The sequence below is a fragment of the Parus major genome, chromosome Z (genome assembly GCF_001522545.3).
Source record: "Parus major isolate Abel chromosome Z, Parus_major1.1, whole genome shotgun sequence".
Classification (NCBI taxonomy): Eukaryota; Metazoa; Chordata; class Aves; order Passeriformes; family Paridae; genus Parus; species Parus major.
The window spans coordinates 26,992,759-27,018,905 of record NC_031799.1 but is presented as its reverse complement, the minus strand read 5'-3'; the positions used below and the strand labels follow the sequence as shown (position 1 = coordinate 27,018,905).

General features: G+C 37.8%; 2 protein-coding genes across 3 annotated transcripts in view; both read left to right on the top strand.

Moving 5' to 3' along the window:
• The window catches only part of PLGRKT (plasminogen receptor with a C-terminal lysine), a 28,578-nt gene extending 11,066 nt beyond the window's left edge, over positions 1-17,512 (top strand). Inside the window, exons 1-4 of one of the 2 annotated variants that reach the window (XM_015615244.3) lie at positions 3,269-3,392; positions 9,211-9,341; positions 10,327-10,436; positions 15,048-17,512. In XM_015615244.3, the coding sequence (XP_015470730.1) occupies positions 3,387-3,392; positions 9,211-9,341; positions 10,327-10,436; positions 15,048-15,169 (369 nt within the window). In that variant the 5' untranslated portion in view covers positions 3,269-3,386 and the 3' untranslated portion in view covers positions 15,170-17,512. Of the gene's footprint in view, positions 1-3,268; positions 3,393-9,210; positions 9,342-10,326; positions 10,437-15,047 lie in introns of those variants that run through there. The other variant, XM_015615243.3, reaches the window with a different exon arrangement.
• A 3,430-nt stretch (positions 17,513-20,942) lies between these two features.
• LOC107215974 (relaxin-3-like) lies at positions 20,943-24,162 on the top strand. Its single transcript, XM_015652402.2, has 2 exons — positions 20,943-21,250; positions 23,453-24,162. The coding sequence occupies exons 1-2, from the start codon at positions 21,034-21,036 to the stop codon at positions 23,818-23,820; spliced, it is 585 nt and encodes a 194-aa protein (XP_015507888.1). The 5' UTR covers positions 20,943-21,033; the 3' UTR covers positions 23,821-24,162.
• The last annotated feature ends 1,985 nt before the right edge of the window (positions 24,163-26,147 follow it).

Here is a 26,147-nt window from a genome sequence, read left to right as displayed (position 1 = left end):
AGATGAGGAAAACCTGATTTATTTATCAGACAGCTCATGGGTCCCCTCTGACCTCATCTCCTCAGTTAGTTTTAAAATCCTTAAAATTAAAAATATATTAAGAATGTACAGATGCTATTAAGATAGGTCATAAGGGGTTTTATTAGAAACTAGACACTGGACCACATTCTTAAAGACAAATGCAAAATGTTAATGGAAATTGGACGAGGAAAAACCAAAACTTTTGAAAAACAAAAATGTTAATGTCTTTTTAATACCTAATAGGCTCAGTCTTAGTACTCCATCTTAAATAGGTAAAAGGAATTCATAGAATATGCTGAGTGAAAGTGAGCCATCAGGATCATCATGTCCAACTCCTGGCGCTGCACCTCATATGCCTATTGTTTGTTCTTGGTAGGAACTTAGGTCTTGCATGTGTCCTTGTCCTTTATCCTGGGACTCTTTTTGAGTAATGAGCTAAAAGGAGGAATGGAAAACAGAATAAGAGAAAGTATGAGCAAGGGCAGGGGGGAGATGAAATCTCTTTTATTAAAGATAATTATATTTACAAGTACAATTTTGGGGTTCTGTTGTTTGGTTTGTTGGTTTTGTTGGGTTTTTTTCCTTAATAAATTCACTTAACCCATTACTCAGTCAAAATACTATCAATTATTTATCATTTGATCTTAAAATGAAGTCGTGCTTGAAATGCAGAAGTGTACTATGATTTGACTCCTGGCAGGAAAAATGGCTAATGTTAAAATGCCAGTTAGTTTCTGAACAAGAAACTTTTTTCATGCTTCTTCACTTTCATTGATAAAATAAGGAAAGTACTGACACAGGTTTCTGCAGTACTTCCTGTGCCTAAATAAAGCTTTGTGTGATGACATTTTTCCATCTACAGATTTGTCACCTTATCTTTGTTAGTAAAAGATCAACCACCTCTATGATGATACCTGAAAAATTTAATTTCTCTTAATGTCTCAGACACTGAGTCATTTTCTTCAGGGTCTTGTAAATCCCTAACCTTTTCCTCCCCAAAGTTTTCAGTGAAATTTAGTCAAAAGGACTCTTTTTTTTAGTTCTATTAAAATGAAAACAATTGTTCCCTTTCTTTGTCATGAAGTAAAATGTAAGCAAGCTTTGCTTTTCCAGATTACTACCATTTGTTCCCCTTTGGGGTGGGAAATAGATTTGTTTTCTATTGACAAGATACTAGTAGCACTTATGACATCACTAATGCATTTGTCTTGAAGCATTACATAAATTGTTTTGCCCCTTAGGTGATCTGGGCTTAATTCTGGGAAATAAATGCTCTCTGGTAACAATTCTATATCCTTATTAGTTTCTGCGCATCAAGTGGAACAGAACAAGATAAATGATATCTGTATTGAGGAAGATTAGAACCATCTGTCTTGCAGGAAAAAAGGCAGTTTGGTTGGTATCAGCTGACAGATTGTATACTCTGCCTGACCACTGTAAAGAAATAAATGAAGTGCTTAACAAAGAGCAGATTTTAATAGCTATTTCTAATACGCAATGACTGCCAGCAAAAGATGCAAAACAGACTGCTTGCTGCACTAGTAGTGAGACAAATATTAATTAAATGTTTTCAGTTGTGTCAATTGTGCCAGTATTTTTTGAGGGAAATATCTATGATTGGTACATATCATTGTGAATGCAGCTTGCAAATTTTGTCCTGCTTGGAGGTGCATGGAGGTACACCTCCAGCTTACCTTTATATATGTAGTCTCAATTTGTTGGAGGAATTTAACTGACTTCAAAGAGAAAATGCCCTCTGAAGCTGCTTCCTATGACACAACAAATTTTCCATAATTCCTTTCCTCTTGGAAGAACAAACCTATCATTTTAGTCTTTTGTTAAGTCCACTGAAGTAAAATTTGGGCTTTTATTTTATATAAAATTTTTGCTTTCTATGAAATACTATTTTCTGAATGTTAAGTTTGGGGGGAAAAAAAAAACCAACCCAACCAAAAAACCCAACTCTTATTCAGTTATTAGTCAGATACTGAAATTACTTGATATCATAACATTAATTCTTCATTTTATATGTCTTAATCTATTTTATTATTCCTACAACATCAATACCTGCTTTTTACATAACTGGCTGTTGACTGACTTTTGTTTGTCTCTATAAAGCTTATATAAAACTTCTGAGAATTCTGAATGCTGGTAACAGTACCTTAAAACCTCAGTTACTCTTGTAGATAAGATTATTAAATGCAGGTGGTGGATGCCCTTCTGCACTCTGCTGCATGTTTGTTGCCTAAAAGCCACACAGAAGAAAAATAAGAATGCTGGGTTACTGCCAAGAAATTTAACCTTCATGGTTTTTGCCCATGGATTGAGTCTCTCCTTTGTGCAGCACAAAATCTCACATGGATTTAAGGGCTTTCGACATTATTTTCTCTTTATGCGGAGTGTAATTTCAGTACCTTGTTGATAACAAAATGAATATAAAGGATTTGATGCTAATAACACTAAGGTCATGGGTTTGATCCATAACCATTCAGTTAAGGGTTGGGACTCAATCCTGGTGTGTCCCTTCCAACTCAGAATATTTTGTGATTCTGTGTGATTTTTTTTTTCAGTGCAGTTTACATTCTGGTTTGTGGCTAATATTGTGAGATCCTTTTCTTTTTCTCCTAACTCTTTGCTTGTAAATAATTTGTAATCTGTCTTTGCGTGAGGAAGCTTTAAAAATTAAGCTTTCTTTTTAAAGAGTTCAGTTTCTTGCTGTGCTAGTAATTTTAATTGCTCTGTGTACTTGATGTGAAAAATATCTGCAAACAAGCTTTGAAGCAGGAGGATAAAACATTTAGGTCTGATTTATTTTAACTGTTTGATCTAGAGGCCCATTTCCTGAGATGTCTGTGGGCATGCTGGTCATAGAACAAGCAGACACTGTGTAATTATTTTGTCATCTCTGTATTGCACTCTGGTGGCGTACAATGGAGGTGTAGAGATAGGTATCAGTATTCTATTTTTCATTTATTTTTGCCAAACAAACACTTGCAGCAGCTTCTGGTTTTACCTGTTGATTAGAAACAATAGCACTGAGGATAAAGTAACATGAGCTGTTAATCTTTCATCTGCTGATGAAATGCCCTATGTAGCTGTACTATCTGCTCACTAACTTTCATACGTGTTTTGGAAGGCCTTTGCGGATTTTTGTATGTGTGATTGTCCCACTTTTTTTTAACTTGAGCCTTGTTTTTCATTGCAGGTCTGAGTGCTCAGAAGTTAGAAGTTATTTCTTTTTAAAAGAACACTTTCAGAGTGTCTGAACATTGGAAAACTAGGCGAAAATAGCCTATTATGGGCAGAGTGGCAATGGCCTATAACAGATGTATTAACCCGTGACAAAACTGGAGAGCTCTTTCAACATGAGTGTAAGAGTATTCCAAAAGTTTCTTCAAGTTTCAGATACTGGGTTTCAGAACTTCAGCAGAGATAGTATGTTTATTTCTTATAAGGTAGTTAATTCCTTATATGTCCTTATATTATCTGTTTACCAGGATGTCAGTATAATTATGTCTTAATGATGTTGACATGAAATATATTCTCTATAGGTTTACTGCCCTGACTGCTCTCAAGTTAAGTGTTTGTCTTCCCGATATTTTAGACAGGTTGGGTAAAAGAGCATATCTCCCAGAAGGGCCACTAAGCATATTGGGTTGCAAATTGTCTTTTTTTCAAGGGTGGTTACTGTGTCTTCCTCCCCACAGACACACAGATTCACACAAAATACACCAGTGAAATTATGCTTAATACATGTGGACAGTGAAGCAGAGAGCATTTTGCACTGGCTCTGCTTTTCTATTTGTATTTTCTATTTTATTTTCTATTTCTATTGAGTATTTGTACGCCACCTTCCGTCCCATTTGGGGGTACAAAACCAAAGTAGCATTCATTCCATCTACAGCATCTGAACATGGAAGAGAGAAAACAAGCTAAGAGTCTAAAGTATGAGAAATTTCGAGCCTAGTGAAGATGTGGCTTGTAATCCAGACAGGGGTTTTTTTGCAAGTTGTTAAAGTCAATTAAATTATTTCAGATGAGAATTTTCTCCCACTGTATTTTAATCAATGAAATGATGGTATAAATGCTCTTTTATGTGGTTTGACATCACTGTGGCAGTCTGAAGAATAATCAGTAGAAATTATGATGATGGTCACCACTGACTAGTTTATTAGTGTTATCAGTTTCAGAGTAACTGACCTTTTCCCTCTCTGCCTCACTTCTCTTCATCTGTCATGATTCATTTTGTAACATTGATTTCCTTTTACTATGACAGTTTGTACGTGGCAGACTTCAAAATCCCAATCAGCCCTTACAGTTGCTTACACAGTGTTGAGAAACTACTAGCCATATTTAAAGAAAAAATGGGAAAGTTATTTCTAATTGGGTCCTCTTGAGAGTGTTATAAAATTTCAAATGTCACTTGCTACTAGTACCCATTTATTTTGTAATACTATACCTAATTTTTAAAATTATGCAATCAGTTCTTTTTGCCAATGGAAGTTGCTATTGTTACTTTTTTATTATGATATTAATTCATTAAATTTTATTGATATGATATGCTATGATATGAGTCTATAAAATCATGGTCTGATTGTTACAGGATACAAGTAGTTGAAAAGCATGCTTGGATGTGCACCCATGTGTATCCACATCACAGCTGCAGTTCTCTTGTGCTATGCACAGCTACCTGGCTAGGAAAATTACAGTATCTCTCTTCCTCCTGTGCTAAAGGTGCACTTGAGACCCTTTATCTGTAGTTTTTAGTGCAAGTATAGTCACGTAAGCCATTCCTACTGAAGTTTTTATGGCTATATAGATGGGCCCTTTGTGTACTTAAAATGAATTAGAATTTATTCCCTAAGACATGGCACTTGGATGGTGAATGGTTGTTCACCTGATATGTGTGATGTGCACCTGTGGCTTGTTTTCTCAATAATCAGCTTCTCCCATCAGTAAGACTTTTCTAAATAAACATCAGCCCATCTCTGCTGAATGATATGCTTTTATTAGGTCTTATTACCTATAAAATTCTATAAAATGTTTTGCAGTGAAAATGAATACCTACTCTTCTTAATTCTTACTTCTGTTCTGCTGTAATGAGAAAATATATAATTTTAAAAATTATCGTAAGTTCTGAGAAAGTAGAACTTGGCGTTTTTAGTAAAATCTGCATGTTAATAGATCAAAAGTCTTTCACTATCCCAGTGTGACTGACATTTTCAATAGAACACATGCAGAGGAAAATAAGACACAATTACTAGGAAATTAACAGCTGGAAATGGGATATTGATTTGAACTGCAGTCAAACATGATTTGGTTTTCTTTCTTCTAATTTTGAGTCATTTTTTGTGGTAGACTCCCGAGTCTTTTCCTATATACATATGTTTTCAAATCCTGACTTGCTTAAGGTCAACTTCAGGCAGTTTCTTAAGGCTTTGGTTTTGACTTAAGATCTACCAATAGTTGACTGCCAGTGTAAAGCCAGCACATCAGTGTATCTTGGTCATTCAAAACTACTCAAGCTACAGATATTCATTTAAGATTGGCATGTTAAATGGGTAAACATAAGGATATTGCCCATTAATTGTTTTAATTTTTAAAAGACTAGTTCAGAGGACTTGCCTGAGTAGCAAGGTGTTTAATTTTGACACTTGGAGCATCCAAAATTAATTTAAAGGTATATACTTTTTACTTTTATAATTATATACTTTTAAAGTCAAGCTTTGCTTTTAACTGATTAGATGTCAGGTTTGGACATGCTAAAGCAGTTTTTGATGCCACAGGGTAGGCAGGTACTCTGCCTTTTGTCTGCTTTGAATATGCCAGAGAATGTGCCAGAGAGGTGTTCCCTGCTGTGTTACACAGTGGCTACAGAGGTCCCTGAAAAGAGCTCAGGTGTACTCCAAACTGGTTTTCCTATGGTTATTCCAGTAGGTGAAATTTGTGTGATGAAACACTATGTAGCAGGACAACTTGGCCATAATTGTTGCTCAGTTTTTCTTTTTCCTTAAGGAGAGTTTGAAATCCAGAGGAGTTGTAGAATTGCCCTGGAACACTTAGAACACTTAGACTGAATCTTTTCATTAATCATATTCCTCTTGTAATCCTAACAGCTACAGCACTATAGTCTATTGTTTTGCAAGATGAAACTATAACAAGTAACAAAACTGATCTTGGAAACGGAAAGCATGAATGAAGATGTTTTTTGGAATAAAGGAGTACAGAAGAAAGGAAACTTTTGGCATTTGAGAGAACTAATACTGGGTTTGACATAAAACCACATAAGTTCAAATGGATTTTGGAGCACATGTTCTGTGTATGAGCATGTATTGTTATTAAGTTTTCTCTGCATAAATTATGACTAAATAAAAATTGGTATACAAATCTCTGCACCAGTACTGTAGCTTACTTAGCATCCCCAAACATATCTCAGGGCTTTCTTCATGCTACGTTTTAAGTTTATGGACAAAAACTTCAGTAAAAGCATGAATTGTTCTTTTAGCCAAGTGTCACTAGACCTGTGGATTAGTATTCCTGTGAAAACATTGTTTCTTGGCTGTCACATTTCCCCATGTACACAGAGAATGTTCATCTCTGATTCATAATTCTTAAACTTCCCTCCAATACATCTGTTTTGTTTGTTTGTTTGAAGAACTTAATTTAAATACAGTATTGTGTTTCATTTGGTTAAAATTCTACATCTAGATGGAAGAAGCTTGCTCAGTGGAAAGGAATTACAGGCATTTTTCTATGCATTTCATTCCACCACTTGTTTTTGGTTGTTTATCTCAAGTGAAAGAAAAAATATCTAGTTAGAAAAGAATATGAAAAATGTTTGATAATGTTATCTGTCTATAATATAGAAAACAAGTTGTTTTCGATTGTAGTAGGTTATTTATATGAACCACTTGAAGATATACATGGAAGTACCCTTGGGCATCTGGAATTTGATATGACAGTCTCCTGCAGCATGGTGTTTGTTTGACTTTATTGCTGGTGACTTATCTTTTTCTTTCAGCACTTGGGTTTTAAAGAGCTGTCAAAGAATAACAAGTGTGAGGGGATTTTTGTTGGGGTTTTTTTGGGGGCTTTTGTGTGTGTGTATTTGTTTTTAAAGAAATCATGTTAGGATCCTTTAGTTTACTTTTCTAAGTCTGAACTTACAGCCTTCTTTTTATGCCATGCTTACTTCTTTCTAAACACTGTGCATTTTGTTGAACTGTCTGCTTTTCTTCTTCTCCATTGTTCCCTTTAGCAAGACCTATATTTCACCAGCATATCCTTGTCCCACTTCCTTACCATGTGATTCTCCAAATTGAAGCTCATTTAGGGTAATACTGTGCATCTTGGAAGCACAGGCCCTTTTCTGTGCTGACAGGCAAACAAAGGATCCCTTAATACTTTTCACATATGTGGAAGCTACACCTATAATCATACTGAAGATGAAAATAAAGTCATTAAAAGGATATTACATGTCATTATTTTTATCTTATCACGTCAGCCCTCAGCAATTTACCAGGCTTAGGATATCTGGGACCAAAATGGGTCTAATTAATGGGCAGTGTACTTGTTTACTTTAGAATTTCCAACTGTCTTGTAGGTGACAAAATAAAATGTAATTATTTTGATATTTTATTAAGTGGTTTGTCAGCCATTATATAATTACTTCTTCTGAAAAAAATAAAACAAAACAAAACAAAGAAATCTGAAAATTATGGCTATCAGAAAGGTAAAGCCTGTTGATATTTTTTGTGAGAACAACAATTGCAATGTAAGTCTTGAGGAAAGAGAAACAGATGAAATAGTACTGTGAGACTATAGTGAATGTTGTTTTTCCTACTGTGTACAATTATATGTAATTAGATCTGTCCTTTTTTCATTATGCTATCTCAAAATTATTTCTACCTATCTAGGTACTGAATTAACTTGTAAATAAGATAGCAAGATCAACATAATCTGAGGAAATAATTAGTAACAATTTAACAGAAATTGTTCTGTTCAGGCTAAATCAATAGTAATGGAGATGAATAAATGGGTGGAAACCTTAAGTAATTACAAATCCTTTAAATTATTCTTGAATTAGAAAGCTGGAGAAAAGAACATATTTAATTACTTTTAGAGATTCATTAGAAAAGAACTTTCTGAATTCACTCTTTGTTCTTTCTTCCCTAGAATACACTCTTTTAGGCAGCTGGTATTCTGCTTCCTGTACCTTGTTGAACTTTCATCCAACTTGGTTAGCTAGCCTAGACATACAAACCCACGTACTCAGATTTTTTCCCCACAACATGAGTTATAAACATTGCTATTTATAGAAGAAGATTTCTTTTTGTTCTGGTAACTAACTTCTCTCCTCTGGTTTAGACTGCTTATTTTTGCACAATTCTTATTTTTCATCACTCTAAGAAGGAAATTCTTTTTTGTGTTCTGTATAGTTGAGAGGAACTTTTGAGAAATACAGAATTTACCTTACTTCATGAAAATGTTACCAGTAGGTTTAAACAGGGCATGTAATAAAAAAAAATAAAAAAAAAAGTCTACTCTTTTATTCTTCTACTATTTTATTCTTCTTACTAGAGAAAGTCCTACTTGGACAGGTGAATATATTGACTAGATTGTACTTTTTGCATTATTGTTTTAATTTTATTTACAGAAGTATTTCCTTATGGACTTTTGATATATATTCAGGATCTATAAAAGATCTGTTGTCTTAAGTGTTTTTCTATATTTGTAATGGGGGTGTTGCAGGAGAGTTATTAACTTTATGATGCATCATGAGGATGGCAAAGAGGTGTCAAGATTGACTCTAAAATTACTACAACTAAATTAGAATTAAGCAGAATGAATTGGGAATGCAGGTACTCTCTGAATCATCACCATGGAACTGCAAAGGTCAGAGAATCTTAATCTAGAGAGTCCTGCTGGGACTTCAATAACTCTTAAAACTTAACACCACAATTTTGGTTGTCTGGACCTTGAGAAGCACATTTAGAAGTATTCTGCATCAAAGCTTTTGCTAATTGACCTAAATGCTTTCTTGGTTACTGAAGAAGACCATTCTCAATCAAAAGCCATGAAAGATTGCCTTCTTAGTTAGTGTTTTGGATTTATAGACCACTGAGAGATTGAGTCAATCTTAAAATACATGGATTACTTAATTTTGTTTAACCTATCTCTCTTCTTTAGCTGGAAAGGCAACTAGTACTGCAGAACCTAATGAGAGAGAGACAAACAGCCATGCAGATTGCTTGGACACGAGAATTTCTCAAATACTTCGGGACATTTTTTGGACTTGCTGCTGTTGTTTTAACAACTGGGTATGAAGTTTATTCCCTAACAGAAGATATGAATATATTTTAAATTATAATTATAATTATAAAATTATAATATTTTAAATTAAATATTTCTATTTTTCTGGATCTTTCTTTTGCATTACCACGAGTAGTTATTTTTATCCATAATTGCTCAGAGATTGATCAGATGACAAATGGACTCTGAATTTTGTCTGCTTCTGAATCTGTTTTGGTTATGTCTGTATTGCAGATTTATTTCAAAGCAGAGACATGAGCTGACAATAAAATGACATATCTGAAGTACCAAAAGTCTAAAATAGAAGTACCAAAAGTGTAAAATAAAAGTTGTGTGTGGAAGGGGATTTTTTAAAAGCCGTGCTGTTTTCCTGTCTGCACTGAGATGTAATGAACAGATAGTGAGTAGCATATCCTCCATCAGGATTTTTTAAATGCAGTGAACAAGTGGACATATTCTGAAGTCTAGTTACTTAAATTTCAATCAACTGACCCAAGGGAAAAAGAAGCCTGGCTAATAAAGCTATATTGCATAGGGAAGAACTTGCCCTACAGTACTTTTGGTTGATAGTATGTTTTTCTTGTGCTGTAGCATGTTTAGAGGCAATGTAGGGAATATTTTTGGGTTTGTGTACATGGTGAAGATGAAATGCACCTTACATTTTATGGGTTCACTGTAGACCCAGATGCATTTGGAAATGAACATAGAATCTACATTGTTACATGTTGCAAGTGGCTGGGTGACTGTACATGCATGCTAACTGAGTTAGATCATATCGTTAGATATATTCAAAAATCACAATTGCATTTTTAAAATACTCTTGGGTTGAGAAAGAAGGCTACCAGAAGACAAATGTTTCTGAAAAAATTAAGACTTGTTCTTTGATTAGAGACTTCAGAAATATACAAAAGTCTAGACAGTTAAGATCAGCTTAAAGTAACAGTGCTGATACGCTGAATATGCTAAATAATTTTTTTCTTTTTTCTTGCACAGAGCAATAAAAAGGAAGAACCCAGCAGTTTTACTGCAAATACTTCCCTTAAGCTTTGTATTTTCTTATCATTATGATGTGGGCTATGGGACACTGTTGCAAAGGATCAAAGGTATGTAAGTCTGTCCTGTTCTCATGTAGAACCAAGCTTCAGTTAACCTTTTACGTTTTTTTCAATGGCTAGGAGAAAACTTGTAATAGATATTTGGGTTTTTTTGGACAGAAATATTATGTCTCATTTTTATCTTCTGTTAAAAACAGATATTTTGCTAGTCAAGAGTACTCACTGTACTTTTACAGCACTTCTTTTCAGTTAAGACTGTCAATTTCTCCTCTTGTTTCAAAATATTTGAATGCTAAGCTTATAAATACAGCTGATGTAAGAATTGCGTATTTGGGAGAAATGACAGATCTAGTGATTTCCTTCTGAATTCCACTCCAATGCTGTTTTTTGGGGAAAGAGTTGGGGATTACAAAATTAAGGAATGAATCACAGCCTTACACCTTCATGACCAAACACAGTAGTCAGGTGATGACATCACTGCAGTGTCCTGCTAAGACTGAAGAAGAAAGGTGAGTCCCAGAAAGCAGGGCCTTGCTTCACAGTTGTGCCTTGTCTATGTGATTAAATTATATACATTGTGTTAAAGTTTATGGAGATGCATTTATGTTAACTCTGATTCCTAGTGAAGGAGACTGGCTCAGTGAGTGTTGACTGCAGGTGAAGACAGCATTGGGCCATGGCTGGCCCAAATTGTCTTAGTTAACTAGCTTGTTTGTCTTGTATGCTACTGGCACAACCATATTGAAACAAAATAAAAATCTGTTTCAGCTCTTGATCTTTAGCCTCCAGATCTAGCCCTTTGGTTTCCTAACTCTGTATGCTTCACTGAAAATTGTGGCAGCGGCCTCAGGGGAGACAAAGAGTTACATTGTCCCACCCCAAACCCCTTGTGAAGGGCAGCCCAGGTGCTGTGATTGGGTTTGAGTCCCTGGGGATTCTCCCTTGCTGTGTTTCTGATGGTTCCTGACCCTGAACTCCACCCTCGGGGGTGGGGACCCTCGGGGGTTCTGTCCCTCAAAAACCCCTGCTGTGCCTCTGTTTGGGGCCCTCTGGTCTGGACCTGACTTTGTTCCCACGCTGAATAAATGGTTTAATGAACCGGGAGCCCGTCTCGTTGGTGTTTGATGCTGGTCCCCAGAATCCTGCTGCTTCCCTGGACAAGATCCTGAAGTTGCTGGCCACAACAGAAAATAGCAGTAGGTTAATTAGACAAAATCTGTTGTAGTTTCTGCTGCATGCAGGTGCAAATACATTTAGGTGATGCAGGAGTGTATACCTGTGAACATTTCCTCAACAGCATTCAACAAACTTCTTTTGATTTTAATATGAAGGGATTAATATGAAGCTATGATTTAATATGAAGCTAAGCAAAGGGAAGAAGAAGCAGTTCTTGCAAATCAAGGTGTTGAAAGGGAGATTAGTACACACAGAGCAGAATTAGCACTTGGAATTTAGGATTTGTATGTAATGTGTTTACTGTGTACCATGTGGTTGTGTACAGATTGAAGAGGGGCAGTGTGGTGTCCCATTGCTTTCCATATGGGAAGTCGTCTTCATCCCTTCAGATCTTCTAGGAGAGCTGCAGCAGTTGGAAAGGCTTGTGAAAGTGTTGTGCAGAAAAGAAACCGTGGAGCTGAATACAAAATAAAATCGAATATGCCAAACTAACTCTGTCTTTTCCAGAATGGTTTTTTTTGGTTTTTTTTGACAGAAGAAATGTGGTAGATCCATTATAAACTCATGAAAGCATTTGATGTGGTATTACCTAAAGATTAAATTAATGTGAAAGAAATGGAAATTAATAGACAGGTAAGCATGGGAATAAAGAAATTATACTAAATTTTGTGCTTGAAAAGGAAGGTTAGGCTTCAGCAGGGTTATTAACAATATTCCTCAATATTTGGCCTGGATCTCCATTTGTGTTATAGCTGAAATTATGACTAGGTTATCCTGATCAAATCTTTGGTTGACAAACTTGATTTCAAGTTCATCAACAGAGAAGAAATAAACTGTAGTGCAAGGATAGCTGATGGTCTGAAGAAATGAGACAACAAAATAGGATTCAATTTGATAATGTCAGAAAAAACTAGGGACTGATAGGGATTTCTGCCACCAGAGCTCACCAGATGGAAATGGTAGAAAAAGGAAAAACTTGAATGCCGATGCTCACAGAATGAGTATAATCCAATAGTGTGATGAAATTGAGATTTGAGAAAAGTCTAGAAACATCAAGCATGGTTTCCTACTATCACAACATGGCTGAGGTTGGAAGGGATCTCTGAAGGTTGTCTGGTCCAAGCCCCCTACTCAGACAAGATCATCTGTAGCTAATTGCCCAGGAAAATGTCTGAAAGGCTTCTCAATATCTCTGGGGATGCATATTTCACAACCTTAATACAAGTAAGAGTACAGATGGGAAGGTGCAGGAAAATAATAACTCATGTGGAAATTTACATGTAATTTAGATCACTTCTGTAAAAGGAATCTGGAAATATACTGAAGAGCTAAAACTATTGGGAATGACAAGCTGCCTTGCAAGAGAAAAAAAAGTGATTAATTTGTTTAGCTTTGTAAAAAGACATGACAGATTCGGGTCTACAGATCCTACTTAAAGGATGGGATAAAGGAAAGTAAGAGAAGGAAATTAAACTAATTACCAATATCAGCACTAGATTAAAAGGAAGTGGAATAGCCTGACTGAATCTGGTCTGGAAATGAGGTTCAGGAGTTCATTTTTATTTTAAGGTTAAAATTACGTAGTTGAAGAGAAGGTTTTATGACACAATTGACCTGCAGCCACAGCACTTATTCTCAATACTCAACTGATCCCCATGTTCACTCCCATGGCTTTGCCAGCCACTTCTCTGCTTGTCTATTTATTCTGTTGGTGCATCCCATGCTTAATCTGTCTGGTGTGATAATGAACATATATGCTGTTCTCTTTACTGTTCTTTCTTTATCTAGTCTCTTTCCTCCAGGGTATACCTATCATCAACCTCATAGCCAATTCCCTCTCCTAAAATAATTTGCAGCTTCTGTGCTGCATGGTGAACCTTGTGTCTGAGCCACCTTGATCACATAGGTTTGCATATGCTGCCTTTCATCCTTTGGAATTGTTTTATACCCCTAAAAGGTTTCATTGTTTCTCTTTCATTAGGTGTTTTATCTCTGATCTTGTTTACAGTTTTTCCTTCTGTCTCTAGCCTACTTGACCAAGAATTATCTCATTATTTTAGTAATCTTCCACACTGAAATATTAGAAGGGTATTTTTTCCCACTTTATAGCTTGGGCTAATTAAAATTCTAAACTGACAACATAGAGGGAAATAGCTGTTTTAAGTTCTGCTTGTGTTGCTGGAAAGCCCTAAGTCTCCAGACCTGTGTATCAGGACCTAATCTTTTGGATATGTCAGGGTTACAGAACAGCCATCAAACTATGTGTTCTGAACCTCTGAGGACACAAAGAATCAGTCACGGACCTGCTATCTGTGTTCATGGCCTTGCTGTTTTGCTTTTCCTCCCAGTCCAGCACACGCTTGTGGTGTTTTTCACACAGATTATTGGAGGAGATTTTATGGCCAGCCTCTAATTGCAGAGAACGTCTCCACTAAGCAATGGGACTCTGGCTACCTTTTCTAAGATTTAGATAGCTGAGTTCTTATGTCCTGAGCAGTGAGTGGGGCAATATCCTCTAGTACATGTGAGGGACAGACACAGAGATTTGCCTATCTACATCTCTGTCCCCAGGATCTCTTGCTAGTTCATAATCAGATGCTATATGCAAATGACTCATGTTGTGGGAGTGGTAACCAGTGTTGGATATTACCAATGGTCCCAGGCACTGTAGGAGCATACTAGTGACAGCTGGGAGATGTCAACACTCAGACCTCCTCTCTAGAATGACTGCAACCTTGACTGCGTTGCAGTATTTAGTCAGGCTGATCACACATAAATTTTCAAACAGTTTCAAGCTACTGCTATAAGAATCACCAAACTGGGACTTAAGGCATAGATAAACAAGATTTTTGGCATGGTACCAAATGGCATGAGCCAAAACAAATGCATTCTTTGGCTAATCTTCTTCTTATATCACAATCAGATCACCACAACCCATGTATGATGTTCAGTCTGTATCTTTGTTTTTTGGATTCTCTGTCCTAGAAGTTTTCATTCCAGGCTTACCCAGAGCAGTTTGCACTCTACAACTTTTCCCTGCTATGCTTCATGTTTCAGTAACTGTCTTAGCAAATCTTTTTGTGAGCAGTGTGCTTTGACCAATGCTTCTTCAAGGCCTGTGCTGCCCACATTCTGACACTTTTCAGGCTAGTCCTGAGGCATGAGAAAAACTGTTCCCAAATACGGTACATCTGTGGCACTGTGTTTACTTGTTAAAACTTACATGTACACCTTCATGTGTTTGTCTGATCCACTTTCTTCTCAGATTCCTAATTACTCCACCAGTCCAAAATTCCTTAGAGACAACTTTGCTGATATATTGACATCAGATTGTTTGTGAAATACATAGCTAAGACGTGCTATTTTGCTAATGTGGTCCAAACAAGAATAGCTAAATTAGTTTCTTATGGTTTTTTCCTCATTCTTTGCTTTCTGTCTGTAAGTCTGAGGAAATTGACTTTTTTATTTATTTTTTTTTAATAGATGAAGCAGAGAACATAATTGATACACAGAGCACTTTGCTAGAATTGCCAAAAGGACCTCTCACATTTGAAGATTTGGAGAAGATCAGAATATCTCAGAACAATTTATTCAGAGAAAAATAGGAAGATGGTATTAAAGCTACATATCTGAAATGTGATTATAATACTGCATTTCAACATAAATAAATCATTAAAAATTTGATAAGATTATGAGCTCTTATAAAATAAAAAATTAATTATTTTTTTAATAGTACTTTCAAAAGCAATTTGTTTCATATTATATGTATGTCTTAAAAATATTCCTTGTTCTGTAGTATATTTTCCTTGGTTATAATGAAATACTGAATTTGCATTGTCTGTTCAGAGTCTGAAAATAACTTTCACCTGCAATAAAAATGTCTGGTACTGACCTAACACAGTATGGTAATTGGCAGTTTTAAGTTTGTATAAATATATATAAATAAATAGATACCAATTTCAAATGTATTTCAGGATACACTGCTCAACTTGAAGTCAGGAGCAGGCAGGCAGTTTTTTCGAAAAATAAGACGCTTTTTGTTTGCTGTTCTTTAGGCAGTGAAGTCACCATCTCTGCTCCAAATTCTGATGGAATAAACAGCTTTTATCAGAAGTAGGTTCAGAAGTAAACACATAACTTGCTAACTGTGTGTTTTACTCTTAGGGAAAACTGTGTTAAAGTATGAGCAGAGATAGTTTCTGAAAAAGAGGAACTAAATTATGTAGCTATTTCCTGAGTCTTTTTCATGCTTGTCCAACATTCTGAAACTCAGGATAATTTGGTTTTTGATAATTGAAATCAGAGTTTCACTACTAAGATGAATATTAACTGTGGCCAACAGCAAGCAAAATTATTAATGCATGTTTTTATAATGAGTAGGCCTTGTAAGTACTGAAAAACTGTGGGATTTTTTCCATGCCTTTACTCTAGCATGGTAGATACTGAGAATATAGTTTTAGTGTACTTTAATGTTCTGATGCCACACTTGGAAAAAAATTAATCTTTCTGTATTGGAAATCTTGTTTAGAAACAGATTATTTTGTGTTCTGGATGGAAATTATTCTAGCATTAATCTAATTGTGGAATGAAAAACAAATGCTCAAAAAGCATCCAAAAATGAATTAAGCTGAAGTCTGTACTAACAATTTGTTGACTTAAAAATTAAATTCCAGCTGGAGATAATGCCCCAAACATGATTTTGAAGACAACTAAACTTAGAATATTGTTTCAGTAAGACAGGAAAATATATAATGAAACAAAAGCTTCTGAATATAGAAGAAATTAATAGCACCATTTCCACAGTTTGACTTCTGAAAGTGCACTCACTTCTGTATTCTGCACTCAGTCACTTCTGTAATTGGTTCTGTCTTCTGCAGGTTGACAATGCCTACTGTCTGTAACTGATTTCAAATGGGATGTGTTTTAATAGTCAGTGTAATAAAATGAACACAAGCACTCCACTTTCTTGGTCTGTTTTGAATAACAGTGTGTTTGCTATGCTTCCTCCAAGTTCTGAAATCCACCTTCCTTTAATTTTGAAGAAGTCTTGTATGTTTTGATATCTGTCATCTATTGATACTCTTCCTTCCAAAAACGAAAAACAACTGAACCAGCCTTTTGGGGTATTTCTATGTCTCCGTCTGTGCCTTTTTGCCCATGTTTTACTCCCGTGAAAGATGTTTTCAAGAGATTGGTTTTAACAGACCATACAACAGTTTTACTCATAAATCTTAGAAATTTAGGAAATACCCTAATTGTATCCACTGTGAATTAGGAATCAATAGCTGAGTGCTCATGACAGATTCCTGGCTATGGTGTTTGATCAAATGCCAGTGTTAAAGGCAGCAAAATAATGGTAACAGTTTTAGGGGATAATAAAGTAGCTATATATTACTCTATCCAAACTAAATTTATTTTTTTTCCCCCAAAGTTTGAATTTAGATCAATAACATTAATCTACTGCAAGACTCCACACCAAAATGTGACTTAAATGGGGTAAGTTCAATTCAGTATAACACAGAATCAGTAAAATACACCAAATTTATTAAGGAAAAGGCTCTAAGCAAGATGGTCTAACCCAGATACCGATTAAAGTGGGCTATATAGAACATGCCAAAAATCATCAAGGAGTTAAGGGTTATTCACCTTTATTGCCCTTATTTTCACTGTTTGCTTTACTTTTTTTTTTTTTTTTAAAGCATGCTTTTGTTTTGAAGAGGCTCATTCTTTGTTGCAGAGTTAGTTATTCTACTGACAGTGTATTAATCAAAATGGTTGCATGTGCTGGGCACAGTCATAATTGAATGGTGTAACTTCCTTCAGAGGACAACAAAAGAAAACAGGAGTTTGTCAGTGACAAGGTTTACATTGGGGAAATACGTGTTTACAGCACATGTTGCCCATAATCGTGATATTTGTTATAGAAATAAATAAAGCACCTAAAACTTCCTGCTCCTTTTTTGTCATTTGTGCTCAACTAGCCTCTGCTTTAGACTTCAATAAATCACAACAACTGTCTTTGTTTCCGTGAATCACTGGGGAAAAAAAGGAGAGCAATTCCAGGGGGAGCTTGCTCTGGCCTGAAGGCACTACTCTTCCCACCTAAATTCTGTTGGGTTTTTCTGGTTATAATGTCTGATAGCCATATATCCTGAATCAGTATCATTTAGAGCAGGATTGTTCTGGAAAAGTGAGAAGTCAGTCATGATTAGGATGTCAAAATTAAGCTGTGTTCTAATTACGGATGTGTCTCATTTATGGAACCCAAGGAAGTGCATGCCACCTGCAAGCCACAAGTGCCTTCACCCTCACTCTTGTTTATCTGGTTGTGATAGTGTATATGAGGATATATATACCTCATATATATGTATTGAGATATATATATATTGAGGAGAAACAAGCAAAGTCACTTTGGACAGTCCAGTTTGGGCCCCTTCCTACATGCTTTGGAGTTTTTTTATTGCTGACTGCTGTCACTGCTTTTAAAAGAAGGGGAAAGCACTTACATGGAAATATACAAACAAAACTGTTTCTGCATTATTATTTATTTTCTTAATCAGACTTCATTATGGAAAAATGCATGGATTTCTTTTTAATTATGAGCTTTCTTAAGATATGCTGTTTTCTAAACTGCACAATGCTCTAATGAAAGTAACTGGGCTTGAAAGAAACAATGCTTGTGCTTGGTCACCAATAACATTGATGCAGGAGTATTTCCCATTTCTTGCAGAATCCTGTATGGTACTAAGCAAACTTTAGAAATACTTTAAATTCACGTTTGGTCAGTTTTCAAAAACTAAGTTGTTCTTGCAGCAGTGAATTGCATGAATTTGAAATGAAGTCTCTGGAAAATGTCTAATGAAATCAGTAATTTTTTTGTCTTATTGCCTATTTTCTTTGTCTGACATTTGGGAGTCATGGGAATACAGCTTTAATTCAAGGTATTCAAGGCTACTGAGGTACTATTAAAAGGTATCTTTTTTATTTAGTACCAAGTTTTTATGAAACCCCCTTTACCTTCTATAACCATTGCTATTGCTCAACAGATTAATAATTTAGTGCAAGAGAGAAATACTACAATTATCTTTACTTTTTTTAAAAAAAAAATTAAAAGACACAAAATACTTCCATTGAGCCAGTTCACTGGATGTACTTGCCTTGAAACATCCTATAGATCATGAATGGATGTTAGTTTCTTTGCTCTGCTGTTGTTTTTCCTTCTTTATAAAACACTGAGTTACATAGTTACTTCAGATTTCTTAAATATTATTAATCTTCTGCATGTTTTGTTTTGAGAAGTAGTTTTTCTAGTCACTGCCCAACTCAGGAGGTACTTTTCTTTTTGCCTTCTCCTGGTAGTGCTTTTTCACATTACTACAGCTTTCTAGTCACTGAAAACAAATCTGTTGTCTGAAGACTACTTACAGTCCATGCAGAAGTCTGCCTGATGTGACAGTATTTTCAGAAAAAGTCCATGAGACCAACAAAATCAAGGTTCTTCTCTCAAAATGCAAGTTGTAATCACCCCTGCACAACTTCTGTCTGTAGCAGAAGTTATAGGTAAGACTTCAGTTGAGCAAGGAACAAATCAAGGTTTTGTTTTTAGGGAGTATCAAATTAGCAGCCTCCACTTCTGTGGATCGCATCCTAGCAACGCTCTGGATGATGTTGCCTACTGTCGAAGAGGTACCACTGTTTAAACACTTAAGACTGGACCAAAAAGAAAAGTGTCTGGGTTTTGGCTGGAGTCCATTTTCTTTGGTGGCTGGTGTTGGTCTGTGTTTTGGATTTGTGCTGAAGAGAGTTGATAATAGATGTTTTTGTTATTCCTGAGCCAAGGTCTTTTCTGCCTTTGGTACTGGCACACTGGTGAGGGGACTGGGGGTGTTTGGGAGAAGGTACAGCGAGAAGAGGTGACCCAAAATGAGCAAAGGGATGTCATGCTAGTATATGAAGTGGGGGGGGAAAGGAAGAAGGAGAAAGGAGGGTTCATTTGGAGTGATGGTGTTTGTCTTCCCAAGATAGCTGAACACCTGCCTGCCCACAGGAATCACTGAATCAATTCCTATTTTTATTTGCTTCTGTGTGCAAGTTTTGCTTTTCCTATTAAACTGTGATGACTTTTTTCACTTTTCTAAGTCTCTCCCCAGTCATACTAACAGGGGAATGAACGAGTGGCAGTGTGGGGCTTGGTGGCTGGCTGGGGTTAAACCACAACAACTTTTCTCACTATTTGAGCCCTCCACGGCCTTGTTCTAGGTCCAGCTCAGTGTAAAACATCCAAGTCCTCCTTGAGGAGCACAATGGAGTCTATAGCTTCTCTGCTAGCACGATCATGCACCTTTCTACATGTCTTTCTACATGTCTGTAAATGTATGTCTTCTGTGTGTTCTCCTTCTAGATTGAGTTTTGAGGGTTTTTTTAATATGCCAACAATACTCAAGGGATTGAAAGCATAGTCCTCATGCAACATGATCTGTAAACAACATCTTCAGAGTATTTCAAGAGAGATGAACTTTCCTGATTCTCTACAGTATGACTTTTTATAAAAGGTGGCAGCAATCACTTCTTGTCCTATTGTGCTGGAAAAAATAAAAACAGCCAACCACAAGTGAACAAACAAATCCAGAAGAAAAGTTTACTTCCACAGAGTGCATTGTTCTGCATGGAGTCCAAAGAACACCACCTTTGTCAGCAAGAGCCTGCTGGGCCCTATGTGGGGACACACAGACGTGTGGAGCTTCAAATTTCTAGGATGACCACATTTGTAGCCAGGGTATCTCTAGACACTTGGATTCCTAGGGCTGCCACTGAACTCAGACCTCCAGTACAGCAAACCTGAGAGGAATCCACGCTTTGAAATCACCCTTCAAGTACCCACAGCTGAAGTACTTCCTTGAGGGTGCATTTCTTTTATTTCACTTGTTTCTGTCTTTTTATGTCAGCCAACGTTTTTAGGAGACAGAGGTAGTTATGGAGATTCTAGACCTGCAAGGGGAAAAACAGTCGAGATTAAGTTTTTCACTTTTTCAAAGCAATACGAAAGGGCATCGGCACTGCCATCTGGCCGCGAACAGGAACAGCTGAGGTCCAGACCCAGCGGGACGAAAAGGAGCGTGTCTCCGGGGAGGTGGAGGCCGGGAGCCCGAGGAGAGCAGCCGAAGGTGAGGTGCAAGGCTGCGTGAACAGCCGCCACAGCTAGCTAGGGCAGAAAGAAGGGAAGGCGCTGCCCGAGGGCTCCTCGACGGCTGTTTCAGTCACAGGGACCGCCCGGCGGGGGACGACTGCGGCGGCACCGGGAAAGGGGAGGGGGCTCAGGGCCGGGGCCGGGGCGGTGACTCAGCGCCTCCCGCAGCGCATAAAAGGCGAGCGGCGGGCAGCGGCGGGGCTGGGCTGGACGCCGCGGGCGGGGGCTTTGTGGAGACCGTCGGGTCTGCTGGGAAGGCGCCCGCGGGACCGGGACGGCGCGATGGGGATGGCCAAGCTGCGACTGCTGTGCGCCGCCGTGGCACTGCTGTGTGCGGCCCCGCCGGGGCAGCCCGGAGCCGTGCCCCCCGCGGGAGAGGGGGACGGCTACGGGGTGAAGCTGTGCGGCCGCGAGTTCATCCGCGCCGTCATCTTCACCTGCGGAGGGTCCCGCTGGAAGCGGCTCTCCCTGCTGGCGGTGGAGCCGGCGCCCGCGGCCGGTGAGTGTCCCAGGAGCGGGGCCGAGGGGCAGGCTGCTGTCGGGGCGCTTGGCTCGCTGCCGAGCCATGGCCTGCCAGGAGAGATGGAGAGAGCGGGAGGGAACGGGGAAGGGCGAGCGCCCCGCGGAGCCTCTCGCTCCTCCCGCCCGGAGCCGCGGAGGGAAGGTCCCCGTCCCTCTCTCGCTTTCCCTCTAGATCCTATTTGGCATTTCCAAGACTTTTGGAAGGACGCCCTGAGGTTCAGAGGGAAAGGGACGGCAGGCGCTGGGGCATTATTTGCCGGCATAATCCGCAAAGTTTTTGCAGTTCGGAGATGCCGCGCGGCTGCGCAGGGCTGCCGGCTGCAGAGGAGCTTCTGCTATCAAACCCCACACAAGCGCACTTCTCCCCTGTCCTGGCCATGTGGGGAGGACAGATGCGCCCCGGGAAGCTGTGGAGAATGCCTGTCGCTATGGCTTCTCTCCCTTCCCAAGGCTCCGTAATTCCTCGGGCGGCGGAACGGAGCGGGGTTCGTGCCGGGGGCTCCCTCCCTCCCGGCAGCTCCCGGGATGTGCGGGACCGAGGCGGGTGGGGAATCGCGGGAGATGTTATCAATACTCCTCTGCATCAAGGAGCTGGCACGGCGGAGGATGGACTCTGGTGCTTCAGGTTACGATCGGCACAGCAAGAACTGCTGTATGGTGAAACAGTTATTACTGGGTAAAACATCCCTCGTAGTTTGGCTGCCGCGTGCCCCAAACCTGATATATTAAGAAATTGTTAGTAGGTGTCTTTTGGGCTGTGTTGCCCAACTGTGGTAATGTAACAGTAATTTAAGTGATTAATTTATGTTGATATTTTGAATACTGAAAAAATAACGTTTTTTAGAAAGACAAAAACTGGAATTATGGCTAAAACGTGCAATGGAAGAGATTCTCTATTTTTCTGATTAAACACACTTTAGTGAAATAACCTAAGACTTAAGGTAACTAATGAAGCCAGCATTCTGGGTTTTCTGAGAATTTTTTGCCTTTTTCTCCCCTCCAAACAGGCTGAGTAAAAGATAAAAATAAACTTTGTAATGATAACAAATAACTTACATACAGCCTCTGTGGGGATTATGCTCTTTCCCAGCAAATTTTGCTTTCCTTTTTATTAACAGCAGGTTCTGAGAACAACAGTCACTAAGGAGCCTCCACTATGCTGCATGATGTCTCAGAAGACTTCTCAATCCCAAAAGACTATTAAATAGCAGGCACAGTCTAATTAATAAAGTAGCTACAACAAGTGGCTGTGTTTTTGCACATACTTGGGCAACCATTCTGAAAATAGGTGATGAAAAGATGAAGAATTATATGAAAATTAGGTTCTATATACTAATTAGCCATATTTAAGTAAATATGAAATTTGCTGGATGTTCTCATGTACTTTCAGAGCAAAAAAATTACTATATCAACAGCATAAAGATCACAAGACAAAAACTTATTTTGGATTATTTTAAAATTAAGAATTGGAGAAGCTGCTTTTCTTCACATAAGTTGAAGTAAGCAATGCCAGTTGCTTTGCAGAAGTAAAATCAAGGGAAAAACAGTGCAAGGTGTAATGAACTAGTGCTGGGTTTTTGAGAACACTTTAGTCAGATGAGGCATGCCATAAGTAAATTCTGCAAGCCCCCGATATGCCTTGAGAAGTGAAAGAAATGAGTGAAAAGCATCACTTAAAAACAGCTACAGAAAAATGCAATCTAAGAATCAGTTTACATGCAATCTTTGCATATTTAGTCCTTACTACATTTGTTCTTCACATGTTCTTCACATTTGTTCTTCACATGATGCTAGTTTGTATGGACAGGAGGGGTCTGATCTAATCAGACACATAGCTCAGTGGTGTTTCTGGATACATGTCTTTGCAAGAAAATTCTGTTTCTGTGGAAAATTGAGACTTCTCTATCAATAACACTGCAGTTGTGACAGGATGCCTTTATTCAGTTACAGCTGTTTCTGTGTACTCTGCATGTCTAACAGGAGTTATAGACTTTGAAACGTAGATTCAGCTAAAAGTGAGCTACAGGTAAGTCATGGTGTGGAGACTCAAATACAGACAATTCTCCTTCATAGGTGTCTCTCTTATTACTAACTGGGTGGGTTTCGTTGCTGTTTCTTAGGGCCGTGTAATCCTTTTGATGCTCCTACAATCTGAATTTAATTCTTCTCTTTAAAACAGATTCTGCACAAACAGCAAGTAACAAACTACTGGGAAGCTTCAACCTGCAATCAGTTTTGGATCCTGAAGCAGAGCAGCTGCAGAAAAGCAGTCCAGTTCTTGGATGGGAAACATTTAAGGACTTGTATAGTTTAAATTACTATAATGAATATGTACCTTTGGCAGGTGACTTAAAAAAACTTGTTCGCCAGGTAGAGGAGGCTGTTCAGAAGGACAGGGGGGGAACAGAAAATTCAAATCCCATGGAATTAAGCAGCTACATTTGGGCCAGGTATCCCAGAAGAAAACGGGAGTCTCTGGGTTTGGCAGGAATGTGTTGCAAATGGGGCTGTACAAAAGCTGAAATTAGTACTATATGCAGAGTTTAAGATCCTCTCTACACTTGTGCATGAAATCAGTGTTTGTTGCAGTACTACTTGATTGATTACTTCATGGAGGGAAAAAACTCTTGCTGTGTTTTATCTTGTCTATATGTGCCAGTCAATATAGCTGGTTTTCTTTCAAAAAACCCCAAAAACAACAAAACAAACAAAACATAAATGTAATTGCAATGAGTTTGTTTGGCTGCAGTAACTTCTGATCTATATTTTTTACTAAGTCTTTTCATTTTAATGTTGAGCCTTTACACTTATATTATGAATGTATTATATCTTTGTAACACTTTAAGAAGAACTTCAATATTTCATTAAAATGTAATTATACTATGTGTTGCCAAATGATTCTTCCTCTGTCAAAAGAATGAATACAGAATCACAGAATGGCTTGTGTTGGAAGGAACTTTAAAGCTCACCTAGTTCCATGCCCCCTGACATAGACCGGGACACCTTCCACTGGATGAAGTTGTTCAGAGCCCCAATCCAACTTCAGCCTTTAACACTGCCAGGGATGGGGCATCCACAGCTTCTCTGGGAAATCTGTTCCAGTGCCTCATCATCCTCACAGGGGACAATTTCCTCCACAATATCTGACCTAAATTCTCCCTCTTCCCGTTTGAACCTCTTTCTTCTACTGCTACCAGGCTTCTAATGAAGAGTCCACTCCAGCTTCCTTCTAACATCCAACAATATTAAAATGGGATTCATGGTACAAAGCTGTACAGAAAGAATATCTTTCCAATTGAATCCCCACTTGACACTGACTCAGCTTGCTGATTATTTTGACCACACATTTTCCATTTCCTTATAATTACAGAATTGTTTTTATGCATATTTTTATGTTATCTTTATAGAAAGTTTACCACAACACTTGAAGCCCAATTTTTTTTTTATTTATTTATGTATAGGCTTAAATAGTTATAGAATTAACACTTCAGTCATCCCTTGTTTACTTCTCCAATTTTTCCCTACTGCTGCTGAGAGTGCTGGATGTGCATCAAGTAACTTGCTGTACAGACACTCAGACATCTCTCCATGTTCTTATGATACGCTGGTCTACATTAATTCAGATGTACTTCTAAGTTGTTAATTGCTACTACATTTATGAGTAGCTGATTTAATCCTTGTAGTTTCTAATCCTTTTCCCCTCCTGCATGTTTTTCTCAGCTGTAAAATTTGGTATTTCTAGCTGTATGGTTCATATACCTCTATGATGCTCATAGTAATTTATCTTTGTAACAGTAAAGTCAAAGTCTACTTTAGAACACTTAGGCTGTGTTGTTGATGCCTTTAGCTTTGTTCTTCAGATTTTTGGACTACTGCTCCCTGCAATTATTGCATAATTTTTTATTTTCTGTTTGTTATTGCAGCAATTAGGCATCTATCAACCCTTTTTATTTTTTAAGACATCAGTCTTATTCAGTAGAGATTGGACAGAATGGGTATTCACTATGAATGCTCTTATCTTCCACATGAAAAGAATCATCTCTTCTGTTCTTGTAACAATATTTTTGAAGAAATGAGTCATCTTCTTGAACATCTTAGTGGTAGTGACTGTAAGATGCTTTTTGTCACTATAAGTAGAAAAAGCAACTGTGTGACATTCTGCTATAGTTGTGGGTGGGTTTGTTTTTACAACAGATTAGCTAAACGTCTAGAGCTTGGCTTCTGGCAACTTCTCTTCACAGACAGTTTTGAGTTCGGAGACTCTTTGTTTAGGTTAGGATTTCCTAGAGGATTGCAGGAGGAGTTTGAGGAGAAGTATTCCTTATTTTTGAGCAGTATCAAGAACTTTTGGAGTTAAAATTACTTAGTAGTAAGGTGAAGAATAAGAGGTACATAGAGTCCCTACAAAAAGCCAAAATATGAAAATTCCATGGGACAGGAAACTGAAAATTATCCTGTATGCCCTCTTCTTGCTAGAAAACTGTCTCCCAAGCTTTTGAAAAGGAATGTTGGAAAAGGTGAATATGGTTATAGCAGACTTGAGTGAAACAAAGGTCTAGTTAAAACCTTAAACTTGTGAGTTTAAGTCTTGAATGGAACAATCTGGAGTTTGACTTGCTGGGTTAGATGTAAACCATTGGTAAAACTATAAATAGTGTAAGTAGAAATACTGTTAGAGTGGAACTGTTTCAGGCTGAGATGGGATTATAAATAGAAAAATCAGTCTTTATCTGATATAAACAGGCTTTTCTCAGAGGTATGAGTCAACATAGAGAAAAGGTGAAATTTGTGTTTTTATTTGGCTTCTTAATAGGCCTTGTCATAGTCTGTAACAACTTTAGCAGGCAGGTCATGGCACAGACAAAAATTAAGTC

Bases quoted from the DNA above. Each gene is read 5' to 3' on its own strand.
- LOC107215974 (XM_015652402.2), top strand. From the start codon at position 21,034: ATGGGGATGGCCAAGCTGCGACTGCTGTGCGCCGCCGTGGCACTGCTG. The intron at 21,251-23,452 runs GTGAGTGTCCCA...TCTTTAAAACAG, and splicing joins GGAGCCGGCGCCCGCGGCCG to ATTCTGCACAAACAGCAAGT.